Source organism: Euphorbia lathyris, chromosome 7 (genome assembly GCF_963576675.1).
Source record: "Euphorbia lathyris chromosome 7, ddEupLath1.1, whole genome shotgun sequence".
Lineage (NCBI taxonomy): Eukaryota > Viridiplantae > Streptophyta > Magnoliopsida > Malpighiales > Euphorbiaceae > Euphorbia > Euphorbia lathyris.
The window spans coordinates 65,734,609-65,752,134 of NC_088916.1; the positions used below are offsets into that span (position 1 = coordinate 65,734,609).

Here is a 17,526-nt window from a genome sequence, read left to right on the forward strand (position 1 = left end):
GTTCTACATAATTTAAATTAGTCCCTAAAATCTCTCCAATTCTCTGCATATTTATATATAATATAAAATAGTAACGACGGAGCTGAGGTGTCACTTCCTCCTTTTTTACTGATAAAAAATATAATAAAAAATATAATATATTAACTTTAGTTATATTATTATATTTATTTATAAAAAGATTATTTTATCCGTACTATATCTAAGAGTTCTACATAATTTAAATTAATCCCTAAAATCTCTCTAATTCTCTGCATATCTATATCTAAAAGTTCTACATAATTTAAATTAGTCCCTAAAATCTCTCTAATTCTCTCCATATCTATATCTATATATAATATAAAACAGTAACGATGGAGCTGAGGTGTCACTTCCTCATTTTTTACTGATAAAAAATATAATAAAAAATATAATATATTAACTTTAGTTATATTATTATATTTATTTATAAAAAAAGTTTATTTTATCCGTACTATATCTAAGAGTTCTACATAATTTAAATTAATCCCTAAAATCTCTCTAATTCTCTGCATATCTATATCTAAAAGTTCTACATAATTTAAATTAGTTCCTAAAATCTCTCTAATTCTCTGCATATCTATCTATATATAATATAAAACAGTAACGATGGAGCTGAGGTGTCACTTCCTCCTTTTTTACTAATAAAAATATAATAAAAAATATAATATATTAACTTTAGTTATATTATTATATTTATTTATAAAAAGATTATTTTATCCGTACTATATCTAAGAGTTCTACAGAATTTAAATTAATCTCTAAAATCTCTCTAATTCTCTGCATATCTATATCTAAAAGTTCTACGTAATTTAAATTAGTCCCTAAAATCTCTCTATTTCTTTGCATATCTATATCTATATATAATATAAAACAGTAACGATGGAGCTGAGGTGTCAATTCCTCCTTTTTTATATCATTAATTGTAATTATTAATTATATTTTTTGTTAATATTTATATATTAAGATGAATCCGTGCATCGCACGGGTCAAAAACTAGTTTAGTTTAAGAGATGTACATTTTGATTTGTTTAAATACTCTCTTGCCTGCCCATATCACTTTAAACAAGTTTATAGGCTATAAGCTAATGAGATCCTGTATAAGTTGAATGGGCCAATTGGTATGTAATTTTAATGTTATATATTTAAATATTCTAATCATTGCCCCATATTTAAATTATAATTTCATTGTTATTTTATTTATAATATATTAAAATTTTTTGCTGTGATTGTTAGAGGTGCCAGCATAGCTGGGATGTCTATTTTTTACACTCTCTCGCTAACCGGCCTTCAATAAAAAATAATATATTAAAAATCTTAATACTAAATCTAATTATAGAAAGTACAAGATTTTACACCACTAATAATGTTTTTTTTTATCCAAGACCTTCATAATATGAAATATCGACGAGAACAATACAAAAAATAATAATATATTGCAATTGAGATAGTTTATTTATATTGTTATGATTGATTTTTTTGTGCTTTTTATTATTTTATATATAAATAGTTTGCCTTTACTAATAGAAAATTTTGAATCTGTTCCTCGTGAAAAAGGTATCACACAATTATTTTGAAAATTGTTCATCCTTATTGATTTGGATTTCTTGTTGAAAATGAAATCGCCTTATTACCTCTTATTGATAACTCTTACGACTTAAATTATATATATATATATAATCAACAAATAAAAATAAAATTGTAAAAATTATCTCCAACATTTTGGTTTTAATGTCATAAATGACACAATTATACCTCTACATTTGTAAGTTGGCTATTATTCCTAACATTTGAAAGTTGCCTCAATTTTCAATCATTATTAACCAAGCACTTTACGCAGTCATGAATCTCGTTATCACCACTCCACATATACGTCATATTATCATTCATCAGTAACAAATCAAATAAACGGGTACACACGTGAATTTTTTTTAAAAGACCCACAACACGAAACAAAAGAATCAAAACAAGAAATTCACCTCGGAGAAGATCAACATAGTCATCCGTTCCAGTAGCATAAAATACCCCATCTGAGCCTATCAGAACACAAGACATGTCTCTCTTAATCATCTCAACCATGTTCACACAATACCATTCAAGACCAAAGTCGATAAGCTTTTCCATGGTCTCATTCTCTGCTTCCGTAAACTCCCTATCCTCATTCCACCTAAAAGGATCTTCAGGAGACGAGTTCCAATCCACATGGAGAGGGAAACAACTGGAATACGGGCTATCCACATTATTCTTATTCAAAGCGATAAAAGAACCACTTCATCTTGAAGCCTTTAAACTGTCTTTATTCTTTGCCAAGAAAGTGGTATATTCTTTGTGCATCTTCTAAATAATAAGGTCATATGTAGACCTCAACCTAGGCTTCTAGATGCGGCGAAAGTGGTGTTCAACTTGCAGGAAGGGGAAGGAAGATGGACATTCATCCTTCACAAATCAGGACAACCAGAAATAAAGACTATAATTTTTCTATAATCAGCAAAGAGGGATGCTCTTCAGTCTGTGGGTAAACCTTCTTCCCTAACGTCTTGTCGGCTACATTCTTCCTAAAATATTTCTAGGTCTCTAAAGGCTTCTTTGGGTTTTATTTCATGGGAGCCACAATCGAAAAAGAAAAATTGGAAAAGATAAAAAAATACTTACGTTTAAAGAAGAAAATCGCCAGAAAAAGAAGAGCAAAAAGCAATAAAAAACGATGAGTAAAACGTAAAAGAAAACTCACAAAATCTATTCTCCCCCTTATACTATCCAAGAAGAAAACGAAGTGAGGGCCATCATCATTACTAATAATAATGATCAAAGAGAATTAACTGCTCTTGCAGGGCCGGCCCTAAGCCTAGGCCGGGAGTGCGCCGACCTAGGGCCCAAGGCTAGAGGGGGCAATTTTTTTTAATAGGTCTCAATAATATATACATAGATTAATATCATTTAGGCTTTAAAGGGTCGAGATAATTGATATTTTGAGGCTCAACTGATTTTTTAAGGATAAATTACACCCATGGCAACTGAAATTTACCAATTTTAACATTGTGTTTATTGAACTTCAATTCTTAACTATATGAGCTACTGAACTTTACACTTTTTAACACCGGTGGCCACTCAACTTTATCCGACTCCTCAAAATGATCGTTAACGACCTCAAAATAAAAATATTCAAGAATTAAAGTTGTTCACAATGACATTTACCATGAAACCACATTATTTATTTTCCCAAACCATCTTTTTTGGATCTTTATCTCTCTAAAAATTCACTCTCTCTCCTAACCAAACAACATATAAATGACCTAAAAACGAAAATTTTCAACTCTTCGAATTTTTTAATTTGAGGCCGTCAATGGTCGTTTTGAGACGTTGAGTGGCCACCGATATTAAAAAGTGTAAAGTTCAGTGATCATACCATTAAGAATTGAAGTTCAATGGCCACAATGTTAAAATGGGTAAATTTCAGTTGCATTGGTGTAATTTACCCATTTTTTTGAATGTAGTTCGACGGTTAATTTAAAGAAATTGTGAAATATATTTTTGGTTTTTGGTAAACAAATGTGTACAGTGAACGTAATAATAAGTACCGTATAATTATTAATGAAATATATTTCTGTTTATCATTTATTTCCATATATTTTAAATTTTTATGTATAATTTTTTTTATTAAGGGCCTTTATCTTTTATTTCGCCTAGGGCCTACAAATTGTCAGAAACGGCCCGTGCTCTTGACACACCCCCTCAAAGAACGTGAAACACAACACGTGGCGAGTAGAGACAAACTGCCACCAACCTGAAAGACACTTAAACATAGATAAACACGCTATGTCACAGCTGTTGGTCCCGTGTAATGTAATAGGATTAGTTCCAAGGGGGGGGGGGGGTTAGGAACTAATGTAAATTTTTCGCTTAATTATGCTGACTTAATTTAACTCTTTAAATAACTTCACTCAGTTTTGGTCAGCAAGGCTGAGCGTGATGTAAGACAACTTTAGTCAGAGACTGACTAGAACTGTTTCACTTGTGAGTTGGGAAATAACACTTAAGGTCAGCTTCCAACTCAGCACTCTGATTACTCAGCATCGGCTTATACAAATTATATACTAAGTAATTTAAACAAGCAACACATACATATATATCAAGAGAAGGGTTAGAGATTACTCAGCAGTCTTATCCTGGTTCGGCCTCACCGCCTACGTCCAATCACCAGAATCCCTCCGGGCTTTTTCAATCCACTACTGAGCTCTTTAAAGGTAGAGTACAAACCATTTACAAAGTAATTGAGTATGTAAGAGTACCATTCTCTATTCGTCTACTCAACCCCACTGAGCGCTATAACCGAACACTCAGATTTTCTCTACCGCTGAGTACTAAAACCGAGTACTCAGCTTCACTATCTCAACCTTTACAATTGATACAAGATTTGTTCTCTCTAAACGAAGAACACTTTAGATGAATACAAATTCACTCTAGACTTTTACACAGAGATTGGATTTGGGTGTAAGAACTTACTTTTTCTATTTAGACAGTTTCTATTTTGGATTTTCACTCTTGTGAAGATTTGCTTTTCTGTCTGTGCTTTCTTGTATTTCGGCAAAGGATCCAAGTGATGAACTTGTCCTTTTATAGCAAAGTCTGAAGCTTCAATGATTTGAATTCGGACATATCCGTTGAATTCAAACGGTCTTCTTTCGTCATTGATAGGTCAGCATTCAGAGTTTGCAGGCCAATCCTATCGTCTGAATTTAGCAGGCGTCAGGCTTGTCGGTTTCATCTTCTAGCGTCAGGTTTCGTCTTCTAGCGCCAGGTTTGTCTTCTTGCCAATCGTCAGTTGATCCATGCGTCTCGAGAAGGTCTCTTGGTGTAATTCCGAGGCTTCTGAATTGATGCAGACCTGTGTCGGGCGTTTGTCTTCTAGTCAACGGATCATTGGTGCTGTCCTGACAAAATACTCAGCTTGATTGTTCGGCTTTGCCTTGGAGATTTTCTTTAACGGGGCTGAGTTACGTTCTACTCAGCTTCTTCGGTCGGCTTCGCCTTCAAGCGTCTGTTCTGAAGAAGACTTTTCTTTTATGATACTGAGTTGTGTTCTACTCAGCTTCTGTGGCTCATGCTGACTTCGTTCTGTCTTACTTTTTATTCTTGTTCTCATTTATTAATATACTCAATATTGAACAAACACATTAGTACAATTAAACCAAAGCATTTAAATTTAATTGTCTTAATCATGAGATTAACTTAAATAATTTTGTCAAATCAAAATCTTGTGGAAAGGTGTTTCAACAACAGCTGCAGGTAAGAGCATACCAAACGGCGGACAAATTAATCGACATGAGCCCACATAATCTTATTATCAGTCCCCTAATTCTCGAAAAGCCCCCACATATCAAAGTCGGGCACCCTTTTGATCCATCAAGAATCAACAAGTAGAACACCTCCCGATGCCAGAGCTTTTTCATCCTAAAGAATGATAAAATTGATCCCGGAGGATATCTGATATCAGTTGAATATAAACACACCACATGATATTAAGAAGTCTGAACCACCACTGGGAAAAGAGAACACGTAGAATCATCATAGAGAATCTTCCCTCAATACGACTCAGTCTTACGGTCTCGGCTCGGGCAGTCTCCATTGATCCCATCAAGCATCGACCTGTTACAATAATCACGCTCAATCTCGTGAATCATGGACCAAGTGAGATTGAGGGTTAGTGAACTCTGATCTGCGAACACATGTTCATCTATCAACATGTAATATGTAACACACGCTACTCCAAAGTTTATAACCGCATCCCATAGTTCGAGATCACAGTATAAATAGAATAAAACACTCGTTTATTCATTAAACTTGCATTCTCAAATTTCCCACAAATTTAGCCACATTCCGGACCATCTTTAATCTAGTTTCCCCCATCTTATCGCAGATTTACAGGTTAAAAGATTCCAACCGCATCATTTATATTTTAAGCTTATCCCATAAATAAATGCATAAAGCCATGAATTAAAATTACTGTGTGTCAAAGAGCCGCAAGCAATCTGCTGCTCCGCCTGCAGACTTGGCAGGGCGCCTCCATGGTTTGGTGTCCGTGCGAAATGTGCACTCTGATAACTCACTGGCCCACACAAATCGCAATAACCAATTGCCATTTTTTACATTTGTTTTTATTCACAAGATCAACGAGTATCTGAATTTATGTGTGGTTGGGGCCTGAATTTTTTGAAAGTGATTTGCTGATTACTTTAATTTCTTTAAATTGATAGATTAAGCCATTTGAAAATGCTCCCAACACCATATATACGCCTCTCTCTAGCTCTAAGATAGTCAACAAACAGATCAGGCGATGGACACCGAGAAATCTCCGACGATTGGAAATCCAATTCGATGCAAAGGTGAACTTATTAAACTCTATACGTAGCTTCAAGATATAAATTAATGGATCTCGTTTGATCATCATCGGCCGATGACTGGTATATGTTTTACTGTACTGGTTGATTATTTATATATGCGAATTCTTTTAATAATTAGCGGCGGTGAGTCGTCATCCGGGAGAGCCGCTGATAATGGAGGAGATAATGGTGGCGCCGCCGAATCGTCACGAAGCTCGGATTAGGATTATCTGCACTTCTCTCTGTCAAAGCGACATTACCTTCTGGAAATTGAAGGTCTTAACTCTTTATCTTCTTCGACTCAATCTCAATCTCAGTTTCTATTTGCCTTTGATTGGAGTTCTACAGTAACAGCATCAACTTTTTTTTTTTTTTTTTCTTGAAGGTTTTTCCTGGTGTTTTTCCTAGAATTTTGGGTCACGAGGCTATAGGGTATGTTAATTTATGATTTATTATTGAGATAAGCTAATAAAATAGCATGACATTTCCTAAATATCAACGTAGAAAATAACACTTGGTTTAACATTTTAAATTGGTATCAATTTGGTTTTCGATAACGTGACGTGACACATTATCCTGTTAAATTTTGTGAATTGTACGTGGAGAGAAAAATCAGAATTTAATGTAATAATATGAATAACGTGTCACATTCCGTTATCGAGACCTAAATTAATATTATTTTCTAAACGTTAAATTTATATGGGTAATTAATTTATTAGTCCCTATATTTTGACAAAACACACTGTTTAGTCCCTGTATTTTCAAAAACACATGGTAAGGTCCCTAACCTTTTTCTCAGTGAACTGTTTAGTCCTTCCGTCTGTTTGTTACATTTTTTTTACCGTTTATGACTTCGGAAATGACTAAATTACCCTTTACTATTTACCTTCAAACTTCAGAAGAGTAATCCAATTTAGAAGAAGAAGCTATTTGCATGGAGAACAATAAAAAGAACAGACTCAACGCTTACGAAATTGAACGATTAAGAAGAAAATTAAGAACAAGAACACTCAAAGTTGATTTCAGATGCATTAGAGTTTAAAGGAAAGCAAAATAAAGGAAAAGAAGAACACAAATCCAAATTGACTAACAGAATCTTCATGAGAGTCTAACGGCAGGGACTAAACAGTTCACCAAGAAAAACATTAGGGACTAAACAGTTCACCGAGAAAAACGTTAGGGACTTTAGTGTGTGTTTTTGAAAATACAGGGACTAAACAGTGTGTTTTGTCAAAATATAGGGACTAATAAATTAATTACCCAATTTATATTGATGTTATTTTGCAGGCTTAATGCATATTTACACTCTTAAACTTGACAAGTTTTGCCTATTGACACTCTGAACTTTTTAAATAACCTATTACACACTTATAGTTGACATTAAAAACCTATTACACACCTATAGTTGGTTTTAAAAACCTATCACACACCTAAAATTGGTTCATTCGGACCTCTTACACACAAAATCGTTGATCTGTGTTATCTTTGAAAGACGAGATCGCTGAGCGTGCTATAGAAAAAGAAAAGCTTTATTAGTTCGTTTTGTATGTTATCTCATACGTTAAAGATAACATATCAACGATTTTATAGTAAATATCGTTCTAAACAACTTTAATTTTTGAATATTTTTATTTTAAGATCGGTAATGATTATTTTGAAACGTTAGTTAAAGTTTAGTGGATATAATATTAAAAAATGTAAAATTGAATGACTTTTATTACGTTTTAAAGTTGAATGCCCTTATCGTGGAAATAAGTAAAGTTCACTGACCATAGATGTAATTTACTCATTTATTATTATTTTAATTTCTGAACCGGCAAACGACGTTGACAGACCAATAAACATCAAACCTTGATATGAAATTAAATGTGGTTGTTTCTTGGCCGCATAGTTCTCCTCTATTTGCGTTCTTTCATTGTTCTTAATGTTTGGCCCTACTTGTCTTATTTGTCAATTTCTTTTTTATTTTATAGAAAAGCATGTATCTCTATTAAAGAAAAAAGGTTAAAATGTTAGTATCTAATTTCGGATCTATTTAAATTTTAGGCTTAATGCTTCTCCAACCCCCTCAACTTGTCCAAATTGGTCATTTTACCCCTCCAACTCATCGAATGTCCTATTTACCCTCTTAACTCCATAAAAATGGTATTTCTTACCCCCTTAACTTGTCCAAATTTGTCATTTTACCCATTCTCAACTCATCGAATATCCTATTTACCCCATTAACTCTATAAAAGTGGTATTTTTCACCACTTATGATCTTATTTACCCTCTTAACTCCATAAAAATGGTATTTCTTATCCTTTTATAGTAGTCAAAAAAGTTGAAAAGAGAAAGAACGAATAAAAAATACAAATAACAAGAACGTTAATATAAACAAGTTAAATACATTATATGTAGGGATAATGTACCAAAATAGGCCTATGATTTTTAGGAAAGTATCAATTTAGGTTCCACTTACAAAATAACATAAATACAGGTTTAACGTTTAAAAAAAGTTATCAATTTAGGCTTCGATAACGGATTGTAAGGGGTGAAAAATACCACTTTTATGGAGTTAAGGGGGTAAATAGAACATTCTATAAGTTGGGGGGATAAATGGACAAGTTGAGGGGGTGAGAAATACCACTTTTATGGAGTTAAAGGGGTAAATAAGACATTCGATGAGTTGAGGGGGTAAAATGACCAATTTGGACAAGTTAAGGGGGCTGGAGAAGCATTAGGCCTAAATTTTATTATTCGGTTATCCTTCTCATTATTTTGACATTTAGATTTAACACATAGTATGTTTTAAAGTTTATTTTCCACCTCTATTATAATTAATTAAATTAAAAAAATAAAAAAACAAATCTCTAAAGTCTAAATGTCAAAACATTGGCATGTGTCAATATAGGATAACAACTAGTTTTTGACCCGTGCGATGCACGGATTCATCTTAATATATAAATATTAATAAAAATATAATTTAATAATTATAATTAATGATATAAAGGTGCTATATAAATTAAATATTATTATTTTATTTTCACATTTAATTTAAATAATTTTTTTATAAATAAATATAATAATATAAAAAAAGTTAATATATTATATTTTATATTATATATATATATATATATATATATTTTGAATCTTATATTTTATATCAGTAAAAAAGGAGGAAGTGACACCTCAGTTCCATCGTTACTATTTTATATTATATATATATATATAGATATATAGATATGCAAAGAATTAGAGAGATTTCAAGTATTAATTTAGATTCTGTAGAACTTTTAGATATAGATATGCAAAGAATTAGAGAGATTTTAGGGATTACTTAAATTCTATAGAACTCTTTTTTTCTGTAAGAAATTCTATAGAACTCTTAGATATAGTACGGATAAAATAATCTTTTTATAAATAAATATAATAATATAACTAAAGTTAATATATTATATTTTATATTATATTTTTTTATCAGTAAAAAAGGAGGAAGTGACACATCAGCTCCATCGTTACTGTTGTATATTATATATAGATTCTATTAAATATCCGTTTGTTTCCATTTTTTTTGAACTGTTTTTTTTTACTTTTAAGTCTAAACGGAAGACAAAAAAAACGTTTGATAAAAATTCGAAACTACTGCTTTTTATATAAAAAAAATCAACTAATATTTGTTGCCTATCCATAACCACAAACATCAATCAGCTAATAGCAACAACAAACAACAAACAGGAGCAGCTGAAACAAATAAACATTAAGGGCCGTTTGGTTCAGCGGTTAGCTAATAGCTGTTGCGGTTGCGGTTGCTGTTAGCTGTTTGCAGTTGCAGTAAGTTGTTAGCTGTTTGCAGTTGCAGTAAGCTGTTAGCTGTTTAATTACTAGTGTTTGGTAAAATTATATTAAACTGCTGCTGTTTGTTGTCAAAAAAAAAAACTGCTGCTGTTCGGATTTAAAATGTCTAAAATGGACATGTTTTAAATTAATCAACGATGAAATTATAAAAGGAAAAATGTGAAAAAATACCTATAATGTTTACAACTACGAATAATTTACTCTTAACGTATAAAATGGTGTAATTTTACCCATAACGCTAGCAGCTAAGAGCAATTTTACCCCTAACATTGACAAGTTGGGTCGATTTCAAATATTATTAGAAAATATAGATATTGTATTTCTTATTCTACACCAATTGCACATATCACTAGTTTTAAAAAAGAGATTTCATATTTTTTGTGATTTAATAATAAAAATTAATATTTATAAATTCGGTGAAATATTTGAATTTTTTTTGTCCAACTCGTATAAAAGACAATATTTTTTTATTTTCTTAAAAAAAATTCATGTCTAATCATATGTTTTGTGATCTGTTACTAACGATGATAAAATGTTATGTGAAGTGTAGTTGACAATATTCATGACCAAGAAGGCAATTTGATAAATTATTTCTCAAATTGACCCAACTTGTCAATGTCAAGAGTAAAATTAATTTTGGCTGCCAACAATAGGAATATAATTGTACCATTTTAGATGTTAAAGGTAAAATTGCTCCTAGCTATAAATGTTAGAGGTATTTTTACATCTTATCCTATTATAAAATAAAGGGTAATTAATTTATTAGTCCCTATATTTTTAAAAACACATGATAAGGTCCCTAACCTTTTTCTCAATGAACTGTTTAGTCCTTCCGTCTGTTTGTTAGATTTTTTACCGTTTATGACTTCGGAAATGACGAAATGACCCTTTACTATTTACCTTCAAACTTCAGAAGAGTAAATCCAATTTAGAAGAAAAAGCTATTTGTATGGAGAACAAGAAAAAGAACAGACCCAATGCTTACGAATTTGAACGATTAAGAAGAAAATCAAGAAAAAGAACACTCAAAGTTGATTTCAGATGCATTAGAGTTTAAAGAAAAGGAAAATAAAGAAAAAGAAGAACGTAAATCCAAATTGACTAACAAAATCTTCATGAGAGTCTAACGGCAGGGACTAAACAATTCACTGAGAAAAACGTTAGGGACTAAACAGTTCACTAAGAAAAAGTTAGGGACTTTACCGTGTGTTTTTAAAAATATAAGGACTAAACAGTGTGTTTTGTTAAAATATAAGGACTAATAAATTAATTACCCTAAAATAAAAAATTTGTTACACAAATTAATAAAAATAATTATATAAAAAATAAAAAAATTATTGAACGCAACAAAACATTATTCTTCCGGTAATTATTTTGTAAAAATATAAATAATATTAAAGAATAAACATATTTTTTGGAAATAAAAAGGATAATTTTGTCAATAACAAATAACTACAAACAGCTGTTTATGAAAAGCTCCAAATATGAGCTTTTCGTGAAACGCTCCAAAACGCTGCAGATTTCAGAAAAAATGCTAAACGCTGCGGTTATATAAACCTAACCAAACGCTATTTTTCCTGCGGTTTGGAGCGAAACGCTAAACGCTCCTCCGAAAAGTTAAAACAAACACCCTCTAAATCTCCATCCAAATTGGATCAAATATGATCAAATAATGAGTAATGGATCAAATGATAAATTTTGGGTACACCAAAAAGTGAAATTGTGGTTTAACCAAGAATAGAATACAACATGAAAATGAACCATACAACTTCACACAAATACAAAATAAAATAAGTACAAACATAAAAAAAACAACTAAAAATCCTATAAATCACATATTTCTCATAAATTTACACCCGCTAGAAAACAGTTGCAATCTAGTCTTTATCATTTACGACTTTCAAATCTGAGTTCTTTCTATTTTAAATGATTTTTTTTTTATCTTTAATTACTACCTTTTATCCAAGTAAACATTAGTTTTGTTCTTTTACTAGAAATCAACTAATAATAAGATAAATATGCTTACCTAGCTACATTTTAATGATAAACGTGAATTAATAAATTTAAATTTAATATTATATTGTTGGAAAATCATATTTCAATTCAAAAATATATAATTAACAATTAACAATTAAACTCATGAATATTATTAGAAATTTAAGAAGAATATAAAAATATTAGGTTTTTATTTTAGTAAAATGTTAAATTATAAATTAATTGATATATATTAGAAAATATATTGTTCTTTTTTTACTAGCTGATTTAACTAGATGTTTGTGTAAACTTGTTTGCTAAAATTTAGCTGATTGTTAATAATTGTTTGTGTAAATGACAAATAAAGACATGATAAAACATTTATTTGAGATTAAATGGTGCTAGTAATTAGAGGTAAAAATATCATTAAAAAGAGATTGAGTAATAAGCAAATTAAAAAGCTCATAAAATGAGTTTTTTCGAAATTAGATTTTTAGACCCAATAAGCTCTTTTAAACATCTTTTCACCAAACACCACTATTAGAGATTTGACTAGTCAAAATCTTTAAAATGGCTCAAACCTCTAATTCTACTCCAAAAAACTCTTTACCAAATAAAATCATTATAAAATATCCAAGATACTATTTGCCATGCAACTTTAAATTTTTCAAAATCTTTTCATGCTAATTATCTTTATTTATTAAACTTATTTATTTTAATTTAACAATTAATAGATATTAGTAATGTGGGTTTAGCATGCATACTAATGAAATGACAAAATTCCATAGTGACATTACTAATATTTTGATGAGAGTAAACGGTGACAACATGCATATTAATATAGTTATTTTACTTCTATAAATAAATTTTTATTTACTATTTTTTCTTTAATTTTTTTATGTATTATTAAAAATCTAAGAATGATTTTTATCTTTTAAATATATTTTTATTTATTAATAAAGATTAAATTATAACATGTGTATATGATGTTTTTCTAGAAGTTGGATAAGAATATTTATTACTTAAAAAAATATATATTATTAAAAAAAGAAAATAATAACTATAATATAACAATGTTTTAGGCTTTGATTGGATGAGAGGTTTTGAAGGGTAATTAAAGGAAGGGTAGGAAAGGGTTAGTGGAAACCCTTGTTTGGGAGATTAAAAAATATGAGGGTAAGGGTTTTGAAGGGTTTTGAAGGGTTCAAAATCAATAAGTTTTTAATAGATTTTCAACCTACCAAATCGGTGGGTTTTGAAGGATTTTGATGAACCCTTCCCTTTCTCCCAAATAAGGGTAAGGGTAATACCCTCTCTCCCCTTCCTTCCCCTTCCCTACCCTTCGCTACCCTCCTTTTAATTACCCTTCAAAACCTCTCATCCAATCAAAGCCTTAATTGTCATTTTATACAAACAACTGTAAGTTTTACTCAATACTTTTATATAAACAACAAGTCAAATCAGCTAAACAAAAAAGTTAATATACGTTTGTTTCCATTTTTCGGAATTACTTTTTGTTTTTAATTCTAAATAATAGATAAAAAAGGGTTTGGTAAAATTTTGAAATAGTTAAAACAACTCATATCTACTGACTATCACCATTACCAAACATCAAATAGATAACATCAACAACAAACAACACGGAAGTATTTCACACTACATTACCAAAATGAGGAAAACCTAAATTGTTTGGGAATTGGAAGGTTAATAAGAGTGAAAGTTAAATGAGGTAATGCAATGGGACGAAATGAAAAGTGATGGAAATAAAAATTGAAAAGTTATATTACTCCATTAACCTCCTCCCGAACGGTTTAAAAAGAAAAATTAAAAAATAATACTCCTATATAAATCATTTCAGGGTATTTCACATAAATTAAGAAATATATTGGTTAACTAAAAAAATTCTTTCTCGTATCACGCATTGGAATATTAAAAACCGCATGTACCAATATAAAAAATTTAATATTTAGATCAAAAAATTAAACTAAAAGTTCTTAGAATCTTAAAATGATTTATATTTAGAGAAAAAAACTAATTTGTTAGAATGACTTTAATGGAATGGAGGGAGTAATAAATAAATTGGAATTAGGGAGTTTCAAAAAATATTGGAATTAGGGATTCGCATCAGAATGAAATCTGATTTCATTGTCATTTTCTATCTCTTTTCTCAATCTCCCAATTTGAATTTTTTTTGGCATGTTACAGGGCAGTAGAGAGTGTAGGGGAAGATGTACATGAGCTGAAAGAGGGGGATATAGTGATTCCCACATTTATTCCAGACTGTGCAGATTGCATAGATTGCAGATCAAACAAGAGCAATAGTTGTTCAAAAGTGCCCTTCACGGGCTCTCCTTGGATGCCAAGAGATGAAGCTAGTAGATTCACTGACTTAAATGGAGATGTTATATATCATTTCCTCTCCGTCTCCAGTTTTAGTGAATATACTGTCATAGATACTGCCCATCTAACCAAGATTGACCCGTCCGTTCCTCCAAGCAGAGCATGCCTTCTGAGTTGCGGAGTATCAACTGGTAAAGAACATTTCAATTTTTTTTTTCAATCGAATATGCTTCACTAACTATTGGCAATTCACATTGTTTTTAGAATAACTTTCAAATGACGGATATGAATTTTTCCATCAGTAATTATATTTGAAACATTGATACAATTTTTAAACTCTACATTGCTTTTGTGCAGTCTGTATTGTGGTCATTTTAGTTACATTAATCTATTAGAAAATTCGAACCACTGTAGTTATGCCTAATTCTAGCTTATGAATAACAGATTTCATCATTAGTTATAGATGAAAATTATCTGAGGCATGTACTGAAGTTGGAGTTTTGTGCTAGTAATAGTTTCTCTCCGAGCAGAAAACCGTCCTTTTCTTCACTACTAATAGAAATAAGTCAAGTTTCTATTTTGTAAAATGGACTATTTTGTGCCTATATTGCATCTATGAATCTCTTTAGTAGTGATTCTGAGTTTCATGTCCGTTTTTGTTTGAAGGCTATTCTATGAAAGTTATGTTTTAGAAATAACGTTTCTGATGTCCATTTCTGTGTCTATATCTGCATCCTTTTCATGCTTTGTAATTTTGTGCACTTGGTTGAAGTTTACAGCCAAGTTATTGGTGTTGTTTCTATGTGTTTTGGGATGGGGAGTTTATTGCATACGGTTTGAAATTTTAGGTTTTGGTGCTGCCTGGAAGACTGCAAAAGTGGAGGCAGGTTCAACTGTTGTAATTTTTGGGTTGGGGTCAATTGGTTTAGCAGTAAGTATTTATCTTGCTCCTCTGTCTACCATTACTTATCATGCCAAGTAGCATATGAAGCCTCATGGCTACTTGTTTTTGCTACAGGTTGCAGAAGGTGCGAGGCTATGTGGTGCTACTAGAATTATAGGTGTTGATTTGAATCCAGACAAGTTTGAAATAGGTGAGTAGCAGCAAATTACTAGTTTCAGTATATGCGGCATAAAGCAATCGAAATCAGTTGTTTTAATGAGCATTCTTGCTTTGTTTCATACAGCAAAAAAGTTTGGCGTATCAGAATTTGTCAGTGCCGGAGAGACTGGAGATAAACCAGTGAGCCAGGTCTGTTGTCAATTCATCATCTTACAATTATACTTGTCTATTCATAAATCTTGAGCTGGAACATTATGAGCAGTTGAAGTTTGTGCTTTGACGGCTTTTCGCTTTCCGAATACATAAGAATGGGCATCAGATTGCCTTTTCTAGGCTAGAATGAAGATGCAGTGATAGGATATTTTGCTTGATGCAAAAACTATGCTTGAAGGGGTTGCTCCTTTCAAACTGTGATAGGATATGAGCGTTTGAAGCATAGAGATGGATTTTCGTGCTGTCCTTTCACAAAACTCATTTGCAGCTCTATATACAATTCGTTTAGATCTTAGATTGTGAAGGAAAAATGTTAGATGAAGCTTTGTTTAATTCTGCAATTATTCAGTTTGGTTTTCTTGTTGTCCAATTTCTCTCCGGCTGTCGTAGGTGATTAATGAGATGACTGGTGGAGGGGCCGACTACTGTTTTGAATGCGTTGGTATGGCATCCTTGGTGCGGGAAGCATTTTCGTGCTGCCGAAAGGTTACTTACTAACTCTTCTGAAGACTAAAGCAAAACAATAAACACATGTTTTGCTATTATTTTTGGTTTCTATACTATGGTCTTATGTTGTGAAATAACTTGTGGATTCAGGGTTGGGGAAAGACAATTGTCTTAGGAGTGGACAAACCAGGGGCAGAAATAAGCCTTAGCTCTTTTGAAGTACTTCATGGTGGTAAAATCCTCACAGGAGCATTGTTTGGAGGTCTTAAACCTAAACATGACATTCCAATTCTTCTAAAACACTACATGGAAAAGGTGAATTAATTAATCACTTACTAAACTCTCTCTCTTTTATATTTCTTCCTGGTTTAGTCCCTTTTCAACAAAAGGCCATTCTAACTTACCTATGTTTAGGCTCACAGGCCCTAGAATATATTAGTACATTTGATTGTTGGGAAATGAAATATGCCATAAAAGTAAAATTGACACCAATAACTTACATGATTCACCTTTAATTTTGAGTTAAGTCCATGATCAAGCTCTATAATTAATTCTTCCACTATAAATTAGTAGATGTACAAAGAGGACGTTTTCTAGACAATTTCCCGGTGCTTAAATGTTTTTCTTCTTTAATGTCAGCAGCTTTACTAATTTTTACTTACATTTGCTTATTTTTGTTTCCAGGAGCTGCAGTTGGATGAGTTTGTGACTCATGAGATAAATTTTGAAGAGATCAACAAAGCCTTTGATTTACTGATCGAAGGAAAGTCTCTTCGCTGTGTTATTTGGATGGGAAAATAAGTAATGTACCTTCTCAGTTCTGTTTCTAAATTTATGAAACAACATATAGAAGAAAGTTGAAATTGTATATTATTTTCACTATAACGAACATTTAAGAGACTGTAAATGAACTAGATGCACTATGTTGTGTACAGTGTTTGATAAGATGCAGAATATGATATAAATTTTTTTTTTCCAGTGTGTACATGTTGATGGGTGTCGAATCTACCAAAGATAATTAGTAGATAGAGCAAGTAGAGGTCATACCCAAGGGATTAATACTGATCTAATCACAAATGTAATCAAACAATTAACAAAAAGTAAATAGGGGGGATTGAAATTGTTGATTAATGAATAAATAAAAATTGTAGATTTGAATTGAAATTGAATGTAAAATTATATGTTGGAATTTCAGTTAAGGGATTCTCAGGCAAAGATTTCAATTAGTCTTGATCATTGATGGAAAAGATTATTCAT

At 31.3% G+C, this 17,526-nt stretch overlaps 1 protein-coding gene across 1 annotated transcript; it reads left to right on the forward strand.

Moving 5' to 3' along the window:
- Positions 1-6,042: 6,042 nt before the first annotated feature.
- Positions 6,043-17,247, forward strand: LOC136201480 (alcohol dehydrogenase-like 7). The gene is made up of 10 exons (XM_065992157.1): positions 6,043-6,398; positions 6,535-6,671; positions 6,781-6,827; positions 14,412-14,737; positions 15,395-15,477; positions 15,565-15,640; positions 15,734-15,798; positions 16,213-16,308; positions 16,420-16,584; positions 16,954-17,247. Exons 1-10 carry the CDS (start codon positions 6,350-6,352, stop codon positions 17,068-17,070), a joined length of 1,161 nt encoding a protein of 386 aa, XP_065848229.1. The 5' UTR covers positions 6,043-6,349; the 3' UTR covers positions 17,071-17,247.
- The last annotated feature ends 279 nt before the right edge of the window (positions 17,248-17,526 follow it).